We start from the raw sequence: 23,883 nt of genomic DNA on the forward strand, positions 1-23,883 counted from the left end.
CTGTCTCAAAATCAACGAATACTCTTCGATCCATTATTAATCATCGAAACACGACACTTGTGTAAACTGATAAAATGATAGCACGCGTAGCACTCTCGAGTGAGGCGCCTGAGCTGGCTAGAAAGGTGCCTGGAAGAGAAAATCCATTATTGAATTTTACGTCCAACGAAGGTAAACGAATTACTTTTCGTGCAAATATTATGGCAATTTCAAATGTTTTTATAACTTTTGAAATATCAAAAGCGATTAAAAGAGATAAGAGATTTTTTTATGATTTTGCCATCCCCTCGATGGGCACAAAACCCACTTCACCTCAAGTGCACGCTGTGTAGTGCATCGTTTCCACAAAGTAGCCATGGCAGGGAACCAACCTGCTATCTGCTTTCGGTGCAGAGCTAAGCGCAACATTTTAGCAACGGGTACGCGGAAATTTATCGCGTGTCTGTATCAACATTGATGACTGGGAAACAAACAGAACGCGATGGTCGATTGACTAAATTTACGACTCGCTTCGTGCCCGTTTAGCCGAATCCCTTTTCGCATCGCCGCTGGATGTCAGCACCCGCCTTAAATCATTTGTGCAAATTTGCTTTTCACCCGCCACGGAATCAAACAGTCTCACGAAACCCATAAGCCATCCCGGTGTTCCCGGTGTTCATTGGATGGCGGTTAATTTTTATCAGTATGTCAGCCACAGCTTCGGATGGAGGATCCTGGGGTGTGCTATCGTGAAATGATGGTGGATCATTTCACAGGCAAGCAAACCGGATGAATTTTAATCGAATTTAAAATTACCCAAAATGATAGTGTTGCACAGCAAAACGGACGAGTAGATCCTGCCAGCCTTTTAGTCATTCGCCTTCTGAATGTAGCGCGTCCGGTTAATTAAAATGATTATTTCTGTTAAAATATTTACCATTTCATTCACTGCCATGCATACACACACTGACTTCACCCAGTGCGGGCAATGAGAGGGCATGGTCTAGGCTGCCAGCATGTGCGCTATGGCCATGTTTACTGGACACAGTAACGGCTGGCAGCTGTAAAATGGGGGGTGACCAAAGGGTCAGCATCGCTCGTTGTGCCGGTGAAATAGGTTTACTAGGCAGGGCAGGGTGGGTTTCAAAATAGTAAGAACATTGTTGCGGATTATAAATTAGATTAACCGAAACCCTACCGGGTTTAGCTTCTCTCGCTCCGGGGACCCGTTGCTATCCCGTCTGGTCTGGTAGCAGCTGTTATTCCCTCGACTCGGCAGCTCAACGAAAACACACCCTTTTGGCAGTTTTACTAAATTAGTCCAGCATCTAGTTGGGCCGGTCTTGCGGGATCCTATACCGTGGGTAACCCACTAAGGCCTCCCACCTATTATCGCGACCACCGGTGGCTAACGAAAGCGATGGCGCTAGAACGGGCGGGCGATAATGGTGAGGACGCGGTCATGGGATGGGATAATTTGCCGGCCCCACCCCGGTGAACCCGAGCTATCTGATTCAATATTTATCCATGAAATTGGCAACCGGACATTCGCTCTTTACTAGGATGGTTATTTTCAAATTTAGAACAAACTCGGCGGAACACGAACAACCCCATTAACGCGCGTTGGTGGCACTATGCAGGAAACTGCATAGCATAACATCACATATGATTTGTTTGCTTTCCCGTGGGAGCGGTCCCACTATCGTTCATACCAAAAATGGGCCGCTTAATTGATCGAAATAACATTGGCTCGAAAGTTGGATCCATCCGCATTGTGTAATGTAATAACTCTGCAGCGAGCTCGCAGCGCGCTACATCGTCAGGAATGCCGACACAGTAGGGGACACACCGCATACAGATCACCGCATACACCATCACCAGTGGCGATAGCACACACACACACATACACGTATGTGCGGCTCGTCTACAATTTAATTATAATTAATTATTCAAATACTTTGCTAAATGGTCGTGGAGTGTAGCACTTGTTAGAGAAAGTTCTTCTCCTTCGTGTCGCCATTAACAATGGGGGACCTCGCTGCGATTGGCTGTGGAGCATAGCGAGAGAAAGAGAGAGATGTTGGTACGAGTAGCGACACTTCTTCTCCTCGGAGTTGCACGCTTCTTATGCGGCCAGGACACGGTTGTAAAGTCATTGAAAGTTTAATTGCCAACCGGAACCATGAGCGACCATTAGCTGCAACTGTTAGAGGCTAGTTGTTGGCCGGCTGGAAAAGTGTAGTTTGCGAGGTATACTACTACGATGTTGTGCCGAAGGAAACCCCTCCCCGCACCGCTCCCGTGCCTCCCAATCGAAAGTGCAAAAGTAGGGAACGTTTCCGGTTGCCTTTCCACAGCACACTTTGGCCATTCTTTCGGTTTTGTGACAGCCGCACATAGCGCACACCATACCTATTGAGCTTCAGATTCTTAAAAGCTTTACGGGAGGTTCCGGTTGGCAACCGGCTTTCCGGCCGGTGTTCGTGGGGTTTGGTGTCAGGCGGGAAAGCTAAGGAGAAACCACAAACACGCTGTAGACGTGGTAAGGGACACGTTTTAGGGAAGTGAAAAATACCGATAAACCACAAAATAAATAGAAAAGCGTCTCCAACCGACCAACCGACCGACCGACCAACCAACCGACCGAAACATCGATAAAAGGCCACACAATGTACCGAGAGCAGACAGAGAGAGAGAGAGAGAGAGGGGCGGTTTATTTCACCCTCCGCTCCGTCATCTGTTTTATTCAATCAGATCTGTGATTCCGTGGTTGGCAATATTATTTCTTGCTTCGTTGCCATCACCGTCGTCCTCTACTCTGCCGATGGAAGTCAAAATCCTTTCCAAAAAGTCTTTCGGAGCGGAAGCGCGCGACCAAGACCCAGAGGACACTAACCAGACCAAATCCGATCCGTGTTGGAGAATGGTTTTTGTTGTTGTCTTCGTTAAGGATCGTCACTTTCTGCCCCCTGACGGATGAGCCGAGTGCGAATGTCGCGTCATTCCACTCTGGCCAGTGATATTTTCCACCACAATTGGTCTGGCAGGACACGAATCTCTTGCCTTCCGACGAAGCTATTGTCTGTAGTCGTTGCTCATCCTTTGGTGGTGTTCCATTGCGACGATTCAAACTTCTGGCCATGATGAAGGTCGAGTAGGTGGGAAGCACATGTGGCACACCCTAAACCGTTCCGCCACTACGTTCCGTAAATATCCTTATCGTCAAATGGAAAAGTGGGTCCTCGCTCGACGGTTTGCGGTTTGATTGTCTTTTTGTTTTGGTCTTTTGTTTCCCTTTTCGGTTTCAATTCTTTAACAAGATCTTACCGATATAGATGAGCTTTACCGTCGGCCAACACGGGAAAAAGGTTCATCACGTCATGATCTGCTTTACATGGTTTAGCTTTTTGTTAAGCGATGCGCATAATTAGCTGCCCTGGGGGGTTGGAAAACTGGAGAAGAAGGGACGTACGGTGATGGTGACAATGATGGAATGGTTATCAACGGTGGCCCAGTTATGTTTGTCTTATGACCCTAATCCTTTGGTGAAATGATGATCCTTATTACTGATGACCGACGATGGGGGGATACGTTAGAACGTCTGTTTGGGGCATGAGGATTTGGTTTTGAATTTTTGATGATGTATATGTACAGCTTCGTAAAGCGATAAATTGACTTACATCCAAAATCTATGTTTAGCTGACAGTTACATCTATATTTAGCACGCAACATTCTTGTATTTTAGTCACTTTACAATCCCTTGCTATGATATTGTGCGTTCAGTGATGATGACAATTCCAGTTATTATATTTATTTAAGTTAAGTAAGCATCGTGTAGATCACTTCATAATAATAATGAAATCAATCTCGATATGATGACTCTAGCGACATTTTAGTGTCACACATTATTTTTTAGTGTTGCATCTTTATATAGACGCAATTTGTCTATCTTTTATCAGCTGTTCTGTAATATTTTTCACAATCTTATAAAAGATAGCTAGCGAAAACTCTGTGTTGTATGTTCATAGAATAAGGTTATGGAAATAGTTTCTAATATTGGGAGTTTTGTTTTTAAAAGAGATTTATTTCTTGCCAATTTAAATTAGATTTTAATTTAAATTATCTTTATCAACATTACTCATCCGCAAGTTATGCTTTAGCATCAAGAACATTTACCTGTATAATTTTATAAACAGCGACCGGGTAAACGACGGTGTTTAAAAATTAAATCTATGAATATATATTAGTTCGCTCATTAAAAAGGACGATGTTTCGGTTGTTTAAAAATTCAGGATCCAGTACATTACCGTGCATATATTGCTGTACGAAATACAGAGCGACGTGAGGACATGGGCACGGGTTTGTTGGAGGTATTCCCGCGGTTGATACCGTTCCGTTGATGTACTAATTACACGTTCCGCAAAACCGCACATATGTGGCAATTATTACATCGCCAGATAATCCGATGAGCTCCACCATATGCCAACTATCTGTCACCATTCGTTTACTTGGCTTAAACATGGGTAAACCCTTTTATCATAACACCACTCCCGTGCTACCAGTACACAAAACCGAGCCACAACGACAATGCCCATGTTTGTCATGATTCAAAATCGCTCATTTTGTATCCGCTCCTCTGCTGCACAGCGTTGGTTGGATTCTTGGGGGGTGACAGAGGAGTGTTGTCTCCAAACCACTGGCCTCACCGGCTGTCGATGGTGGTGGTTAGTGTAGCGCGGCAACACCGGGACAAGCCCGCCGATGGGTACGGGCTCCTCTGGTTTCGCCCAATCTAATCCACAGTTGTTCACCGTAGCTGATGGCTCTGCGTGCCCAGCGGTCGTAAAGCATCCCGTAGACGTGTGGGCATTTAATTATTAGACGACACCAGACGGCAACCGGCGATACCCGGACCGGTAGCCGAACCGAGGTCACACCACCGGAAGGTTGGTATCCCGATAGTAGTCCCCGCCCTGGCACTTCTGGTTGCTCTGCCCATGTTTGGCAACATAAGCGTGATAAGCACACCGGCAAGCACTACTTCTCCTACCGCAGGAATTTGTGGTCTTACTTTGTTGCTTCGGATCGTCCCCGTTGTGTTTCCTGCGTGTGGTTGGTGCAGGATCGAGGAAGGATTTTATGAATCACGGAAACGATTATGATATCAAGCCGGACCCTAGCACACCACCGTTCATTGTTACGGTCGCTTCCGCCATTGTTGTGAACGGGGAACGATTTAATGGAACATTGCAACAATCGTTCTAACTAAAACCATCGCTCTTGCATCGCTTTGTTTTTGGGGGACGAGAAAATGAGAAAAGTTGTGTGGAATTAATTAAAATTTTCCTCGAAACCAATGGCTATTTCCTTGTGGAAAGGTGTGTTTCGCAATTTCATCGGAATGTGCGCAACAAAATGGCCTTCTGTTTGTAAATCGTTCAACAGAGTTTGTGGAACCGATTCCGGTGATAATAGGTGTGCAGAAAGGCTTCGCAGCGGAGGCGAATATCAAGTGTGTCTTTCGGTGTTGGTTTCAGCGTTACAGTTTCAAAACACTCAAAAGTTTTCCTGTATCCTGCTTGGAACGTCAGTTCGAATACAAATTAATGTTAATTAATGTCCTAATACGTTTTCTTTAATACCTCCTTGCAACGGATTGAGATACCGCTTGGAATGACTTGGAAGGACGAGAATGCGAGACCGTAATATGCTTTGTAGCCGGCGTTTAAAGCATCATTACTCGGTCGTAACGTAACGTCTTGAATAGCGCCTTCATGGGTAGAAACGGATGCTGTGGATGCATGATGTGTTTCCGGGCATCATTTCGCTATGCTTCCGCCAAACCATTCTGCCGTCGTTTGTGCGCGAAGAAGTAATTACTTCAAATGCAGCCAACCGTGCATGCTTGCCTGCCGTTCAGTGCCTTGCTGTACTGTGCTGTACCACGCTATACGCTCGCCCTTCTAAAGCTCTCCGACCGTACATCATGAGCACGTAAATTAGGTTCTACTACACCGTGCCAAGCGGAAGAAGAAGCCCATGTAGGGGAAACACCGTATTTCTGGCAGGGGCACTAAATTCGTTTTCTTTCGCTTGTCGTAACAAATTTCGTTAGAGAATCTTGCAGGAAAGTGTATTGTTTCTCACTGGAGATCCGTTGTCCGAAAGGGGATAAGGTGAAGTTTTTTCCTCATAAAAGGCTCGGTAGCAGGCAAGAAACAATTCCTTACGGATGACTTATCACCAAGTAATCGACCCATGGAGTGGGGTGTTTGTGTGTTTCGAAACTTAAATAAATGATCAAATGTGACTACGCTGGTAACACGAGTTTGTCTGCGTGTGTGTTGACAAATTTCGATTGGAAAATGTGCAAATTTGCTCTTCACTCCAGGAAACACTTCTTCCGGTGGAACCTTCCCTGCCACACAAAGGGCTTAGGGGAAATGTGCTAGAAATCAGTTCTGTTCCATCGGTTCCTGCGGGGCCGAATGCCTTGAAGTGGTTGGCTCAAGTGGTGAAGCAATTAAATGCCTCGAACTTCCACTACCGCTGCTTGGATGGAAGAAGCCTAATGAATTGCGATTACCATTAGCATTAGCTGCCGAACGCCCGCGACCAAATGGAGGGTGGATGGTTTGTCGTGAAGACGCGTGAAACGTGATCATACATTAATCGTTGACTGAATTAATCATATCCGTGAGTTGCCGTGGTGCTTCCGCTACCGCTATCCTCAATGAGGGAATATTATGTGTAATCAGGATTGGAGCTGTTCCGCGTTCGGGAACGGTGTCCTTAATATGTTTATCTTGCGGAAGACTCATACACGCGTGTAACGCGCCCAATCTTAATGGGTGTTTGTTGAGTTAATACTGTTTGCTTGTTTTTGAACGGGTAGGTTTCCCCGGTCGGTGTTGCTGTTGTTACTGGTGCTCCTGCAAGGGATTAGATCTTTCCTATCCTTGGGGCGATGTGTGTGTTGAAATCGATCGAAACAACACGTGCCTCATTTGCTTTACGTCTAGAACGAAGAAGTCGAGCTCGTACCAAGATGTTCTTCCCATTTGGCAGGATTGTAAAGGCATGCATTTTGTATCGTCATAAATTCAGAATTTATGATCCAACCCTTACTACATGCTGTCGACTTTTGTGGATAAAGTTGCTGCACCTTGTTGGCTTGGGGCATTGAAAAGAATGAATTTATAAGCAATCCTTTCCATCTCACTCTCGCCCGTGGATGCATTTCCATCGGTATCGCTCAGCCAGGAATGAAGAATGAAAATGCCCGGTTGGAGAATAATTGCCATCTCTTCCGGAATGCCTGGGGTCGAAACGAATACAGAGAATGGGAAATGCATCATCATCATCATCGTATTTGTCATGGCTTTCGCTCGATTTACTCCTTCATCGAAAACTGTGCTGCAATCCGTTTGGCAGTACAGTACCGCCTTCCCACCAACCCGCCGGTGCAGTGCTCGCCGATACGATTGCATGGAGTAGTAGTGTACACAAAAATACGGTGCAATTTATGACCGCATGGTTCTTTGCTGTTTGACGCGCGGTCTTGCTGGGAATTTACGGAAGTTAATTGAATAATGGATCAACGGTGCGTACGGAACAAATTGTTCGTAGGCGTTGCATCACCGTCCGACTCTGCGCTATCCAACAGCCGAAAACACTTTCGGTTGGCTGACAGACGGTAAATGGTCGTGGATTCGATTGTGTGTGCTATGGCGTGCCTGCAACAACAGTGCGCACGTTCACAGTTATAATTGTTTTGTGAAAAAACCTCAAATTCTTTGTCGAATGTTTTCACAATATAACGCAGTTTCTTTCAGTGATAACGATCATAATCAGTTTTGTCAGCTCATTACTATTCCTAGCGCTATCTACCTACGCTAGAGTAAGACTATGTTTTTCGTAAAAATTGATATATTTGGGATATTTTGGTAAAAAATAATAGTTTGATGGAAGCCAGAGTTGATTGTAATAGTAATAAAATAATAATAAATTGTTGTTCAATTTTTAATCATTCCACGAAGTCAGTTAAACGTACAGTTTGTGCGTTCTAATATATCTGAAAAAAAGAAGTAAGATAAACTTGGTTAGGGGAAAATTTATCGTAATAATTTGTCTATTTCGAATTGTTATATGGACATTTAATGCACTTACGATACAACTAATTCAATCTAATTGTGGAATAAACAGTATGTCGCAGCACAATGTAGCGATCATCGTCCAAAAATCCTCATCTTAAATGATACTTTTTAAATTAAAATTTCGCACATTTTTTTTACTATTCTGTTGCTTCTTATCATCATCTATCATAGAACGTACATCACATGGGATTATAGTATCATGGAAAGGCTTTAATATCATTAAAACACGTGTCGGCTGACTCTAGTACATGCTCTTGAGCATAATAACTTTCCACTTGTGAATCATTGCGGGTGGCATTGTTCGTACGCTGTAATGTTGGTTTTAAAATCACTTTCATCGCCTCCTACCTACCAGTCGTATAAATCATCATCATACCTCCGGAGTGGCACGGTAGTGGTAGCTCGCACCGGTTGACGTTGTTCATCATCCTCCGAATGACAAATAGAGAGACGCGAACGATTATGCCACCCTTCAATCCGCAAACCACTGTCTACCTATCTGCGCACACAAACGCTTGCAAACCGAGTATAGGAGTACAATGGAAGTGGAATAACAAGAGATTTTCACTATTTGTGGGTTGAGCGGACGGTTTGCGCCAACCTGTAAACGCACGCAACTGTGCTGCTGCTGCACCGACAAATGCTTGCTCTCTCATTCTGTTTTATTTTTTTATTCTTTGTTTTCCCGGCATCGCGGCATTTTCCAGCACTTTTCACATCCTTCCGGCTAGCAAGCAGCCAGATTTCACCGGCAACAACTGCGTGCTCGACGGTAACTCCACAGCTTTTTGTGGTCGTCGTTTCACCACCGGCATTCCCGGTACACTGTTGGCGGGGTTTTGCGATTCGTTGTTCTAAGTGGCGAAAGCAGAGAGCATGGAAATCTTGTTGTATGCTAATTAGGCCCAATGTTCTGGGGCGTTAATCTTTGCCATTGTTTGTGTCCCCTTCGTTGCTTTGGATGGGTGGGTTTGGGGATATGGTGGTATTCCACAATTTCCAGGTGTTTTCCGGCGATTTGTCGCTTGCTGTTCGCATGTTCACTGTGCGGATGGGATTGTTTGACGACGAGAAATGTGTTTCCGCATCCGATTTTAATCCTCCTTTCTATCTCTGTCTCTCTTTCCACTCCGATTGCAGTCATGTGAGGAAGCGATACTGAAGCTGAAGGCAGCCGGCGCTAACCCACAGACACCGGTGTACTATGTGGTGAATCAAATACTGTACCCGCTGGTGCAGGGTTGCGAGTCGAAGGATCTGAAGATTATCAAGTTCTGCCTCGGCATGATGCAACGGTTGATAACGCAGCAGGTCGTGGACCAGAAAGGTGCCCGCTACATCACCGACACGCTCTGGATGCTGATGGAGAATGGAACGGAGGAGGTGAAGGTACTACAGAGTGTCACGCTGCTGCTCACCACCAACACGGTCGTGCACGGTGAAACACTGGCCAAAACACTGGTCCTCTGCTTTCGGCTACACTTCACGAAGGATTCGACGACGATAAATACGGCCGGAGCAACGGTGCGACAGCTGGTTTCCCTAGTGTTCGAGCGTGTCGTGGCCGAGACGGAAGCCGAATTGAATGCCTCATCGAATGCGGCCGATACGGAACGGCGTGAGGTGAATCTGGAGGAGCTGAAGCTAGCGACGGGTGTAGCGCCGAAAGGATTGCCACCGTGTGCTGCGGATGCTTTCCTGCTCTTTCAGGATCTCGTTCAGCTGGTGAACGCCGATCAACCGTACTGGTTGCTGGGCATGACGGAGATGACCAGAACGTTTGGCCTGGAGTTGCTTGAGTCCGTGCTGACGCAGTACACGTCCGTGTTTTACCGTAATCCGGAGTTTAGTTTTCTGCTCAAGGAGCGTGTATGTGCGCTGGTGATCAAGCTGTTCTCACCCAACATCAAGTATCGATCCGTGACAACACCGCAGGTCGGTGCCGCAGTTGGTGGAGCTGGCGGTGCACAAGCAGGGGCACCGCACGATAAACCATACTTCCCGATAAGTATGCGACTGTTGCGCGTCGTCTCCATACTGATCCAGAAGTATCACGCCCTGCTAGTGACGGAGTGCGAGATCTTCCTTTCGTTGATTGTGAAATTCCTCGACCCCGATAAACCGGCCTGGCAGCGATCACTGGCACTCGAGGTGCTGCACAAAATGACCATCCAGCCGGAGCTGCTGATCTCGTTCTGCCGGTGTTACGATCTTAAGGATCATGCGACCAACATATTCCAGGACATTATCAATTCGCTCGGAACGTATGTGCAGAGCTTGTTCGTTAACCCGCAGCTGCTGAGCTCATCACTTTCAGCCGGTGGGGGTGCTACCGGTGGTGGCAATGGTAGCGCAGGGGTTGGTGGAGGAATTGGTGGCACCGGCCAGCAATCACAACTGATGGGTGGTCTGCCTGTGGGACCAGGCATTTCACCTCAACCTGGTTTCATTTTTCGTGGCGTATTTCTGCCCCTCGTCGTTACCTTTCCCAGTGGCCAATCGAAGGCAACGTTCCTTGAGATGTTGGACAAGATGGAACCACCACCGATACCGGACGGGTACGGTATCTCAGTGGCGTACGCTTGTCTACTGGATATCGTGCGCTCGATATCGCTCTCGATCCAGGGACCGTCGCAACTCGGCGAGGAGCATCCCCTGCCCTATCCGCAGCGCGTCAGTGAGGCAGATAAGGCGCTTCATATTCAGCTGATTCACTCGAGTTGGATGGGATTGCTGACGGCACTTGGGCCACTAATTGATGCAGCAACGGATGAATCATCGACGGAGAGTGTCCTGAAAGCGATACAAAGCTATGCGGCATTGTGTGGGCTGCTCGAGTTACACACGTCACGTGATGCCTTTATCACGGCCCTGTGTCGTGCGTCGCTCCCGCCGCACTATGCGCTCTCCGTCCTGAACGTGAACTATCAAGGGGCGAATCAAACGAAAGCCCCGTACCGCCATGGTGGGCATGAGTTCGGGGCAGCTGGACTGTTTCACGGTGGCGGTTATGGTGAGTTCGATCAGCAGCAACAGCATCATCAGCAACAGCAGCAACAGCAACAACAGCAGCGTCACCCAGTGGTGGCCGTTGGTACGCCTTTGCCGACATCCTCGCTTCCGATCGGTGCTCATCAGGGCCCGGTACTGTTGACGGCCAAAAATCTGCAATGCATGCGTTCGGTGCTACATCTGGCGCACTGTCATGGAAGTATCCTCGGCAGCTCGTGGCACATCGTACTCACAACGCTGCAGCATCTTGCCTGGATCCTGGGTTTGAAACCTTCGACTGGTGGTAGCTTGCAGGCGGTACAGAAACCACCGACCGATGCCAACTCTATCACGCAGGTTATGACCGATTTGCCTGTCCTGTCGACGATGTTGAGCCAACTGTTCGAAGCCAGCCAGTATTTGGACGACGTTGCCCTGCATCATCTTATCGATGCGCTCTGCAAGCTGTCCCATGAAGCGATGGAACTGGCCTACAACAATCGCGAACCATCACTGTTTGCTGTAGCCAAGTTGCTCGAAACGGGTCTGGTGAATCTTTCGCGCATTGAGGTACTGTGGCGTCCGCTCACGAATCATCTGCTCGAGATCTGCCAGCATCCGCATATTCGTATGCGTGAATGGGGTGTCGAAGCGATCACGTACTTAGTGAAGGCCGCCCTGCAGTATAAGTATGAGCGTCCGTTGAAGGAAAATCTAAAACTACAAACCCTACTGCTTGGACCACTGGCCGAGCTTTCGTCAGTGCCGCATGGTGACGTGCGACAGCGGCAGCTGGACTGTGTGTTGCTCGTGTTGAATGGGGCCGGAGAAACGCTATCTCACGGATGGCCCCTCGTGCTCGGTATTATCGGTGCAGTTAACGATCATCATGGGGAAGCTTTGATCCGTATCGCCTTCCAGTGCTTACAACTGGTTGTAACCGACTTTCTGCCGGTGATGCCATGGCGCTGTTTACCATTGTGCGTAAATACGGCGGCCAAGTTTGGCTCGCAGACACAGGAACTCAACATTTCGTTAACCGCAGTCGGACTGATGGTAAGTTTTAATTGCCTACGAATAGCTCGAAGAATCTGTTTTTAATCCATCCTCCTTTGTCGCTCTTGCAGTGGAACATTTCCGATTACTTCAACCAGAATCAGGAGAAACTGTCGCAAACGGTTTGCGACGATATGTCCGTACTGCCCGACTTCCCCGGAACTCTCAACATGCCGCATTTTGACAGACTATGGATGTGTTTGTACGCTCGACTCGGTGATCTTTGTGTCGATCCACGACCGGCTGTTAGAAAGTCCGCTGGTCAAACCCTCTTCTCGACCATCTCAGCTCACGGTGCTTTGTTGAATCCTCCTACCTGGCAAGCGGTACTGTGGCAGGTGCTCTTCCCTCTGCTGGACAAAGTGCGTGCGCTCTCGAGCTGTGCTAGTAGCGAGAAGGTGGACACAAGCGGCAACATTCTTATCCATCATTCGCGCAACACGGCTCAGAAGCAGTGGGCCGAAACACAAGTCCTAACGTTGTCTGGGGTTTCGAGGGTAAGCTATAACGTGAACATAATCTCTCCCAACCATCAACATTAACATCCTGCATTTTCTAATCTATAGGTATTCAACACGAAACGTGCTTTGCTGCAAATGTTGGGCGATTTTCCCCGTGCCTGGGCCTTACTGTTGGAGTTTATAGAAAATTCTGCCCTCAGCAAGAGCAATGAGGTGTCGCTGGCTGCACTAAAGTCTTTCCAGGAGATTCTTTACAATCGACCGCCGAGTGGAACTGCGCCTCCAGTAGCGGCAACTGGTACAGGCGATGCTTCTTCGACGACGAAAGCAATAGATGGTTCAGGGGCTGCTGATGCCGATATTTGGAATGTAGCTTGGCGTGTTTGGTTGAACATAGGGGCGGAAAGCACGAAGCCTCCAACGATCGCAACGACCGAACAGTCTTCTGATAAAATCGGAAGTGGCAATGGTACTGGTAGTGGAGGCAACGGTGGAGATGAGCTTTACATTCCCAGCCAAGCGTTCCTTACTGCGCTGGTGCACATCTTTCCGGCGCTGTTCCAGCATATTCGAACGCGCTTCAATAGCAAAGACCTAACGCAACTGTGTGCGGTGCTAATGAATGCTGTAGCTGTACCGGTGCACAGCGATTCGACACCGTATATTATGTCGACGATTTCGGATTCATTGCTTACGCCACTGCACGATGGTGTACTCGATTGTATGGAGTTACTGCAAAAGGAGGCGATTGGCGGTGGATCAAAATCGGAAACGGCAGGTCTCAAGAGCATGATTTCAGCCATCTTCAAGCAATTGCTAAGCTTCAGTAAGTTCGCTTGTGCACCGCCCAGCTTTGATCGTATTGAAACGAGGTAAGCATATCGAAAAAGGAGCGGCGTAAGGAGCGTTACTTTTTGTTTCTTTGTTACTACTGCTTTCTTGTGGCTTTTCATGCTTCTAGACCTCTGAAAACCGCTCGGAGTGGCAGCGGAGCGGGTACCAACAATGGCGGTTCTGCAACGGGAGGAGGACTGATACACCCGGTAACATCTGCCAATGCAAATGGCGTGGAATGGGTCAGCATGAACTACATTCCGTTTGGTGAGAAGGCGCTGGCGGTAGCGGTTAAACTGTACCAGCAGACCGCACACGAGCCGACCGTCATCGAGGGTCAGATACTGCACGAGATCATTAAAGCACTACATCTGCCATTATCGCTCAAGTATAAGTGCATGTCGTCCAGTACCTGGAAGCTGGCAATATCAAGCCTGATTAGCGTACTGCACACAGGGCTGCCAGTAGCACGGCAGTATCCGAAGCAGTTCGCTCCGATGTGGAAGGATTTGGCTGACACATTGGATCAGTTTCTGTTCACGAAAAGGTATATGGTTGGGATGGGAATATGACACTGGCATACTTAAAACAAGGAAATCTACCCATTTCCAGCGTTTGCATCGTGGAAGACCGTGGACTGGATGAGCTTATCTTGGACGAGACGATCGATTGTCAGGTGATCGAGCTGATACGCGATGAAATTCTGCCGCATAGCCAAGAGATACCGCAACAGTTCATCTTGGATGCGGTTGTGATCCTGAACAAAGGGTCGATTCATTCGGCCACCACCGGTAGCACACCGTTCGCTGGTTGTGAGACGGAACTGAAGCTGCGTGAAGAGTTCGCCAAGACGTGCTTCGAAACATTGCTACAGTTTTCGCTGCTGGATGATCGGGTGCGAAACGGTGCGACTGGTTCTGGAAACGAAAAGGATAGCAACACGGCCAATAACAACATCAACAATAGTGCCCATGGTAGCAGTAATGGTGCTACGATTGAGGGAGGCATTGCGGGACAGCTCGCTATCACCGCACTGTTGCATCGCTTTGAGGAAGTTCTAAGAAAGTTTAACGAAGACGAGCGATTGAGTGGCAAGTTTCCGCTTCCAAGGTAAGTAGCAACAACCCCTCATGTAGGATGCATGTGTAGCAGAACTAATGGCTAAGTGCGTTCGCCAACAGGTATCGCTTGTCGGAGATTTCGTTCGTCTTAAAGGCCGTTGCAACACTTGTGATATCGATGAAGAAGGCTCCACCAGCTAAAGGTATGTTTTCGTTAAAGATCGGGTAAATACATTCTGAGAATATTACTCTTCCCTTCACGTTCCACAGTTGGTACGACCGCCTGGGAGCAGCTAATCAACCTCTATCCCTATCTGGTCGATTGTACTACTACCAGTTCCGCGGAAGTGTCACGCTCGCTACGAGAAGCACTCTTGCAGTATTGTGATCTTCTTCGGCCACCCTGTTCAGCAGAGGACGCCACTGGTCAGTCAACGACCAACAGTAGTGGGCAGGGCCGGGCCAATAATAACAACGAGATCGCCAACACGAACGGCATTAGCCACTGTTAGCTGCTGTCCTGCACCTCCTCCAGCCTCTTCTTCCTCATGTGGTACGATTCCGGGTTGTTGATGAAGTTGCTGGTCTAGAGGTTGTTGCAATAATTCCCTGTTTTTGGCAACCGGCGCTGTTAATCGCTCGGCGGAATGGAACGGTGCCTGTTTGATATCAGACGACAACGAGAGACACAGGGCAAGTGAATAACAATAAGAAGTCAACCGAAGGAGAAGAAGTGTGTAGCCGCTACAGGAGAAACGAGCAGAGCGGTGAAGCATTTTATGTTTTAGCAAAAGATAGCATGCTGTTTTGGGAGGGTAAAACAAAAAGAAGAAGTAAAACATCGGCTGTTTGAGTAAGATATATACAGATATATTTTCGTTAGAGTTAGCCAAAAGCGAACGAGAGCAGAACTAAAAGAAACCATTTTATTACGCCGGAACAAAAGAATAGAGGAATCCCAGCGACCCCATAGTGCGAAAGGAAGGATCACCATACCATTGCAATTCACAGCCTACTATCAGTTGGTCTTATCTGTCCCCGTAATGTGCCACGCCTGGTTTCTCGATCATTATGCTCCTCGGAAATAATAGCAACAGTAGTAGCAGCAACATTGCGGTGTAGCATGAAGCAATCCTAATTAACGTAGCCAAACTTTTCTCTCGTAGCATTGTTCCCGTTTTCTGGCCTTCTATTCGTTGCGCCACTATCACTTCTTTGAAACTCAGACTGAATCGAGATAAGATGTCGTTCTCTATTCGATGCATTACAAGCCAATACTTATCCATAACGGAGCACGGACCAACCGTTGCTCCTGTACGAAACGTTACGCCTTTCTAAAATCCAGTTCAATTTTCTCTAATCTGCTACCCGCAGAGGTAATAGCAGTAGTGGTAGTAGTTATTGTAGCAAATTCGTAGTAGTAGTTGTTAATGGCGATATGGTTGAAATGGAGGTGCCAATTAGAGAAGCAAAAAACTGGAAAACCAAAAGCATAAAACAATTGTTTATTTGAAAAACAAAACAGCATCGCAGTTCCTTTTTGAGTAGCACTCATTACGACATCCATTTGTGTATTTAATCCACGTTCGTCTTGTTGTGTCGTGCGTGTTAGTTCCTTTTGCAATATATTCTTTCGATTATATCACACATCTACTCCGCGCACACGATAGATAGTGGCGTAGGTAATCAGTTTCAACATACACCGTGTAAGAGGATCGCAATCGTCATCGTGTCCGCGAGCATTGTGCTCGAGGAAATGCAGAGTAAACAAAAGAGATACCTACCCCTGGATTCCTAACGCACTTTCATCGTCCCTTTAAGGTAGTTACTAGTACCAAAATTTAAACAAAACATTCATCTTACATGGTTGTGTTGAAAGTAAAACGATACAAAGAGGAAATAAATTGAACTTAAAATCTTAACGCAACACTAGTCGAGCAAATTGTTCGGATGTACTAGGAAAGAAATCAATGTCGTGGCTAAGGTCTAATTACGCTGTTCATCTATCTTTTCAGCACCTTTATGAACGTATCCCGTGGTACATTGATGTTTGCGATTGAGCGCATCTTTTTCTTTCCCTCCGCTTGTTGCTTCAGTAGCTTCATTCGTCTCGTAACATCGCCGCCGTACTGGAATTGAAATGGAATCGGAAAAAGAAGGGTCAGGAATGCAGATTACACGAGGTAAACACAGAGAGACCACTTACCAATTTGGCTGTGACGTCCTTCCGGTAGGCTTTGATGGTTTCCCTAGCCAGCACCTTTCCGCCAACCACCGCCTGAATAGCAATCTGTACCATCTGCCGGGGAATGAGCTCTCGAAGCTTAAGCACAAGCTCGCGTGCATGCTGTTGCGCTTTGCTCGTATGCGTGATGGTACAGAGCTCTTCCACCATCTGGCCATTCAACAGGACATCCATCCGAACGATGCTAGTTTCAACGTAACCGTGCTCTTCGTAGTCGAAGCTGGCGTACCCCGAGCTGACTGATTTGAGTTGATCGTGAAAGTCTAGTACGATCTCGTTCAGTGGCATCAGGTAGGTGGTCATGATACGTTCGTTGTCGATGTTGAGTGACGTTTTCTGGACCGCTCGTCGTTCGACACACAAACCGATGATCGCCCCGACGCACTCCGTCGGTGCAATGATGGTACCGAGCACGTACGGTTCGTAGTACTCCTCCACGATCGTGCGATCGGGCAGTAGGGCAGGGTTGCTGATGTACACGATCTCGTTGCCACCGTGCGCTGCAATGGCTTTCGCACCGCGGAGCTTAATCTTGTATGTCACTGAAGGTGCTGTTAGGACGGGTTCGGCATCATACTCCTGCTGTAACCGCTGGCTGAACACGTCCAGATGTAGCAACCCGAGAAAGCCTAGCCGCCATCCCTGACCCAGAGCCGGGCTCGAATCGGGCGTAACAGTAACGGCAGAATCGTTCAGCACCAGCTTCTCGATAGCGCCTTTCAGCGCGACATGTTGCGCCTGATCTGGTGGGTATACGCCGGCAAATACCATTGCTTGCTGAGGCTTGAAGCCTGGCAGTGGGACGCACGTTTTGTCACGCTTCAGGTACAATGTGTCTCCGATCTGTGACTCACTGCTGGTGCGCATATTGCACCCGAGAAGGCCGACTTGACCGGCTACCAGTCGATCGACTTTCCGTTCGTCCGGTCGCAGCAAGCTTAGACTCTTCACCTCGTACGCTTTGCCACTGTGGCACGATACGATTTCCTGTCCCGGCCGGATCTCACCATCCTTAACGTATACCAGATTCAGCGCACCGCGGTACTTATCGAACCAGCTGTCAAAGATCAGCGCCCGAAAGTTAGCGTCCCGGTTCGCATCCGGTGGCGGGAAACGCTGAATCACACGCTGAAGTACCTCCGCACATCCGGTACCGAGTTTGGCCGATACGCGCAATACCTCGTCCGGATCGATATCGAAGAGCGTAAGTAGCTCGTTACAGACCGCATCGGGGCGCGCATTTTTCAGATCGATCTTGTTCAGTACCGGCACGATCGTCAGCTGTTTTGCCCGTGCCAGATGATAGTTGGCAACGGTTTGTGCTTGTACACCCTGATTGGCGTCCACTAGCAATATAACACCGTTGCAAGCGGCTAGCGAACGAGACACTTCATTCGAGAAATCCACGTGGCCCGGTGTGTCGATCAGATTGAGCAGATACTGCTCGCCCTCGTGCTGGTAGAGCAGAGAGGCAGTCTGTGCCTTCACCGTGATGCCGCGTTCCTTCTCGACCTGCAAACTGTCGAGCACCTGCCGATTGCCAACGTTCTTGGCGATGGTACCGGTGATCTCCAGCAACCGGTCGGCGAGCGTACTTTTACCGTGATCGACGTGCGCGATGATACTAAAGTTACGTATCCGATCGACCGGTATTTGGTCGTACTCGATGTCCTCTTCCTTGCGTTGATGCGTTGTCCGTGTTGTGTGAACGTGTTGGCATCCGATATTTCCAAGGGAGGCTGCGAACTTGCTGTAAAGATGCCAAAAAGCCGAATAAAAAACAGCGAAATAGGGACTTTTTAAAACTGTTTGCTCCTACCGATGAGGGTAGAACCGGCGGAGTGTGATACGGAACGGAGAGAGGCTAAACCATGCCATGCCCACGCGTGGATTACACTTGTATCATCCCTAAAGTGTAGAAAACTTAAACAATACTACTAATAACTTTTAAAAAGTTATACAACGAACGACCGGCTGCTGTGTTATCGCCTCCTGAACTGTCAAAATCACATGTTCGCCAACATAAACAACAGATGGGAGAGAGAGAGAGAGAGATCTAGAGAGAGGGAGCCGGAGAGAACGGCGCGTAGCAGAAAAAAATAGAAATCCTAGAATGTGGAATATCCTTGATATCCTTTAATGAAAAATACCCATAACATCCCGATTTATTGTAGGTAAATCAGCTACATAACCAACGCAGAACTAGGATCAGTTGCTATACATTTTATTACCGTGATTTTAGAAAGGAACTCCACGTGATCATACTTCTATAGACGAATTTTAAATTATAATGATAATGAATCTGGTGAATTCTAAAACAAAAACTAGATTGCTTTAAATCTTATTTCTAGTTTGGGCTGCACGGTTTCTCGTCTTCGATCGATGAATCAGTATCTCCAGCAGAAAGGAAACGGTTGCCAGAGTCAGCCCAGCGAACAGGATAAAGTATACGCCTAGCAGGTGTGCCAGCATAAGCCTCACTGGACCGTTATCGGTTACTCCCAAATTGGCCAAATTACGCTGAATCTTCAGTTCCGTAGTTCGGATAACGCTCTGCGTGGAGAAATCGAATTTCCGGTACTTCTGAAGCAGCACTCGAATATCGATACTTACCTCCAACTCCCAGTGTCGCTGAATACCGTTCTGTTGGACTCGGAGTATCAAATCGTCATATTTATCCATAAGGGGCCATGTTTTCCTGCAGATCGAAATGACCAGCTCCCAGTAAATTTCCTCCTTGAGCGGCTGCACCATGTGGGTGGCATTGATGTCAACGTAGGACTCCAACGCGAAACTACCGTACTGCAATCGCTCTTGCATGTAGCTCATATCACGCCGTGTATGGATAAACTGGTCAATGCTGTCGATATCATATGTCTGAAAATGATTTCTTATGGTCACAAGAATTGGCTCGTCGGCCATGATGAGCGAGTTCATCCACGCAGTTGATCCCGCAACCACCCTTATGCCACTGTTGGCAACATCCGCCGTTGTCGTGAGGACCTTTTCGTAATGGGGAATTGTCATTACGTAGGCCAGCGCGCCCGCATAACTGTTGCCAATCATGAACCCACCAAACAGTAGAAATGCTAGCAAGATCGATCCGGCTAAAAGATCGTTGCGTAGATGCACGGATTGCTCAACGTATAGACTCGTCATGAAGAAGAGTGCATCGATCAGCCGATAGCGCTTCTCGAAGTTGGCGGTAAGGTGTAAGCGTTGGCGTTGTCGTTCTGTAGCCCACACAACCATCGTTCCTACACAGAAGGTGATAGTTACCATGAGCCACAGCACAGGTGGAAATGCTAAGAAGGGAGTCCGCCAAAATGGTAATCGTAGCGGTCTCGGAACTGTTTTGCAAAATTGAACCAGAAGTTAACAATCGATTTGCGCCCATATTTTATAACGAATCTAAATCCTGCTTACCAAGACAAGTTACGCTGGATCGACTAGTGTACACTGACATCGAGATGTGCGGATACCAATGGCACCTAGGGTGGTTAAAGAAATGGGAAACAAATTAAGTAGAATCTAGACCGGTGCCGTATGGTCCTATCCGAGCAGTTCACCATTTGTACAGCGCCGCCATAGCCAGATCCGTTCGTCGATGTATGATACTCCCGATGAGACCATCGGATGTTCCATTTGGATACAGATCTCCCCAACCCGCGTTGGCCGCTAAATTCCGAAAAGAATCATCCGTTGAATACAGTTTTCGAATATTTTGATGATAACTCACCGAGCTCTACATCCACCGAGCAGTTGTGACGGCGACAAAGCTCCTCGACCATCAATAACTCCGTGCCGTCGATCAGCAAGGAATAGTTAGCAGGTATGATCGGTCGTGCATTTCCCTCTCCAAGGTGCTTTATGAAAGAAGCACGGAAAGAGCCGATAATGAACGTGTTAAGATTCAATTCCTGCTAGTTGTTACTTACTTTCTTAGTAACGGACGTACACGGTGGATACTGAAGAGTAGCTACTCGTATTGGCCTTCCATGCATATTAGCATATTTATCAGGGAAATAATCTTCAACGTGTGAGGACTCTGGACACCGAATTGGGCTAATTTGGTCCAATCGTACCAGATCCACCACAGTCCCTCTCGGTTCACCTGCAGCAAACTGGGTAGTGTAGAGTCCTACCGCTTGTCGCATCTCATCCGGTACGACGAATAAAATGTTGGGTAAATCTTCAATCGCTGCATGCTGAACCAATCGTTTCCGCACCGAGGGTTCCAGTGTGGTCACAGCGATAATGCGTTTATGAACCGTCCGTTTCATAGCCGCTTCATGGGCGGACTGGAAGTGGTCCAGAAACGGCAGAAGCGCTCCTTCTAGCAGAACAAACCCATCGCACCCAGCATCTATTGCTGAGCGTAGCGTTTCCTTGAATTTGGTCGAATTTTCGTCCAACTGTATGGTGAGTTGCGGCAAGCACGTTGTCAACCGGACATCCTGTTGCTGCTCACGAATCACACAAACGCTGTACTGTGTGGCAAGTTGTGTTACGGCCAAGGAATTCAGCAAGCACTGCAGAGTGCTTATGTATGCTAAAGATTTCACTAGAACGTTGGCGATGGACATGCTGTATGTAAATTGCGACTGAGTTCGCGGATACCCGGAGCTTTTATACCATTACTCATGCTAAATTTTATGTAAGCCACCTTTAAATGCTTTATGAAATATGAACGCAAATTGTTTGTTGACTTCCAGTTCAAATTTGCAAAAGTTACACAAGCACCTCATCGAATTAACTGCTAGGGCGACCAGTGTTTGGCTGTTAAAAATGAATGAAGCCATATTCGCGTAACAAAGTACTTCTGTTTGCGTAAGTGCAGCCAGTGGTTCAAGTTAATGCATCGAAATTCTGTTTTTGATCACGTGGCGTGAAATGGCTAACAGATTGTAAAAAAAAAGAAAGGAAAGTAAGCGACATTGAGTAGTCATTAAAGTAAATCACACATATCATGAAGTAGCACATTAATAAATGGTTTCCATGGTGCGCCTGGTAACCATGCAATTGGTTCACATCATCCACGGAATTTCTAACTAGATTGAGCTTATAATACATTCGCCAATCTAGGGTAACGCTTGATACTTAAGTATTCGTAGTATCCGCTGATCACACAACCGTTCACGTTATAGTGGGGAATAGCGTTAGCCTTGAAACAAAGACTCTTTCAATTTAGTTTTCATTGGGTTAGTAACTCCTGGACACTCGACGGAGAATCACTTTCTCATTTGATTTAACACTGCAAATCTTATCCAAGGTGTACCATTAATTGGAAGCTTTTCATTTTAATAACTTTAAGTGATAGTTTCACCTGCAGAATCATGTCGGATACATCGGAACACCATAACGAGATGCAGTTGCAGAACGATTTCAATGTCTCGGTTGCCTGGTTAGCTGCTACAAACAGAACTGTGTACTTGAAACGGGCCGAACAGTTGAATGCTGATATCGACATGATGTATCTCTGGTAAATAAAACCTTTAAATGATGATGGAAAGGATAAAATGAAGAGCGTTCAATTGAAATGTTATTTTTTCTTTGAAGCAATTTGGTGCAGAATTTAATTGTCGAGCGCTCAAAACCGTTGGGTGTCATGACCAGGATCGCAAGCGGAGCAACGGAAATATTCTCCATCCAGGTTCAGTCACTGAAAAGTATTGTTACTCTACTTAATGGTCACTTTTAGTAGTACAAATGTTTGCCAATTTTCTTCATTCTAGAGCTTGTAGCTTCGCAAACTGGTTATATCAGGTCGATTAAGAGTGCGGATGACCGCAAGCGAAAGTCAATAAAGGTGTAAGTAGAAACGTTCTCGGTGCGAGCTTTGATATTTATTTTCACTTGATCATCTTTTTTATTACACTTTGTCAGGAGAGAAGTAGAGGTACGAGTATCAAGGAAAAAAAGAAAAAAGGAGGAAGCCTCTACCACCGTTCAGAATATTGCGGATATTACTTTGCGAGAAGTACCGTCCATTTCGCTCTACGATGGAAAAGAGATGAGCAATGATTCTAGTTTTGGTTCAGTGCCATCCAAGGAAATTATGGAAATTCTTGCACCATTGCCCGGATCTCAGGAGACGAATCAATCGTGGGTTGTAGATCAACCCACTCTCGTATCATCGCAAGAGCCGGATAGACTTTTACAGAGCTCTGTACTGATGGAAATGGATGAAGCTGAATGCCGGTATTCGTTAGCTGATATATTGTAAAATTATGTGGAAACTTTATGATTTTAACTTCCAGGCATAACGTTAATCCACATGATGGATTTAATAATGAGATGGAAATCCTTGGGCAATCCAAAGAAGACGCTGTTTTACCCATTATTCACCAAAACCTAAATGAGGTGAACTTGGATGAGATCGAACATCCCAACGAAAAGTATGGAAGTTCTTTTCTTTAGAATGAACTGCTTTGTTTCTCAATCTTTCTGTCCTTTTTTCTAGTGAAGCAATTGGGAACCTTTGCAGAGATAACTCTGCATTAAATTCTAAGGAAGAAAGCCAAATCCCACAGCGCAACACTTTAGTCGAATCCTACGAAGTACAGGATGAAGTCAAACTTCCGAATAGAAAACGAAAAGCTAATTGCTTGAATAAGATTAGCTTCAAGCGTTACAAAAACTGGTTGTCAACTTCTGTGACTACACAAAGATGTACTGTAAGTTCATATCGGTTTTTGTTTCCTATTCTGGATTAATGCCTCGAATTGGGTTTAAAATTTTGCACATTATCTCCAGCATTCAAAGTTTGACGTAGCAGTGATCAAACGTGATAAAAGGGATTTAAATGTTGTATTCCGCCAACCGCTGCGGCGGTCAGCTTTAGAATATTTATTTGAAAGGAATGCAGTCCTACAAAGAACACCAACTGGAGAGGGGTATACAGCTGGAAGCAGACGGTCATCTATAACCCAAAAACAGCCACTTTGCAATTCTCCAGCCCCGCCTGCTTCTAATTTCATTCAGGAACAAGGATCTCTGGAAGTTTTTTTGGTGGAACCCGTCCGAGACGATTCTCGAACTGCGACGATGGAAGAATCTGTTAATGGTTCCATTTCGGTATCAGAAATGTTGAGCATATT

The 23,883-nt window shown here is 46.7% G+C and overlaps 3 protein-coding genes and 1 long non-coding RNA gene across 4 annotated transcripts in view; 2 read left to right on the forward strand and 2 right to left on the reverse strand.

The window, feature by feature from the left end:
• LOC125952286 (protein MON2 homolog) overlaps positions 1–16,460 on the forward strand; it is a 17,503-nt gene extending 1,043 nt beyond the window's left edge. The window contains exons 2-8 of the mRNA XM_049681680.1: positions 9,276–12,182; positions 12,254–12,679; positions 12,749–13,515; positions 13,605–14,024; positions 14,090–14,587; positions 14,659–14,741; positions 14,809–16,460. Coding sequence (XP_049537637.1) covers positions 9,276–12,182; positions 12,254–12,679; positions 12,749–13,515; positions 13,605–14,024; positions 14,090–14,587; positions 14,659–14,741; positions 14,809–15,050 — 5,343 coding nt within the window. The 3' untranslated portion in view covers positions 15,051–16,460. The remainder of the gene's footprint in view (positions 1–9,275; positions 12,183–12,253; positions 12,680–12,748; positions 13,516–13,604; positions 14,025–14,089; positions 14,588–14,658; positions 14,742–14,808) is intronic.
• Positions 16,461–16,527: 67 nt separating this feature from the next.
• On the reverse strand, positions 16,528–18,759 carry LOC125952322 (translation factor GUF1 homolog, mitochondrial). Its single transcript, XM_049681760.1, has 3 exons — positions 18,603–18,759; positions 16,745–18,533; positions 16,528–16,667 (listed from the first exon to the last, which is right to left on the reverse strand). Exons 1-3 carry the CDS (start codon positions 18,659–18,661, stop codon positions 16,542–16,544), a joined length of 1,974 nt encoding a protein of 657 aa, XP_049537717.1. The 5' UTR covers positions 18,662–18,759; the 3' UTR covers positions 16,528–16,541.
• A 358-nt stretch (positions 18,760–19,117) lies between these two features.
• LOC125959490 (uncharacterized) lies at positions 19,118–20,787 on the reverse strand. Its single transcript, XM_049692313.1, has 6 exons — positions 20,722–20,787; positions 20,523–20,649; positions 20,353–20,461; positions 20,210–20,274; positions 19,397–20,040; positions 19,118–19,336 (listed from the first exon to the last, which is right to left on the reverse strand). The coding sequence occupies exons 1-6, from the start codon at positions 20,785–20,787 to the stop codon at positions 19,118–19,120; spliced, it is 1,230 nt and encodes a 409-aa protein (XP_049548270.1).
• Positions 20,788–22,402: 1,615 nt separating this feature from the next.
• On the forward strand, positions 22,403–23,723 carry LOC125952457 (uncharacterized). The gene is made up of 6 exons (XR_007468815.1): positions 22,403–22,452; positions 22,519–22,594; positions 22,670–22,984; positions 23,044–23,181; positions 23,247–23,460; positions 23,540–23,723. It is a non-coding gene; the product is annotated as an uncharacterized LOC125952457 (long non-coding RNA).
• The last annotated feature ends 160 nt before the right edge of the window (positions 23,724–23,883 follow it).

Source organism: Anopheles darlingi, chromosome 2 (assembly GCF_943734745.1).
Source record: "Anopheles darlingi chromosome 2, idAnoDarlMG_H_01, whole genome shotgun sequence".
NCBI lineage: Eukaryota > Metazoa > Arthropoda > Insecta > Diptera > Culicidae > Anopheles > Anopheles darlingi.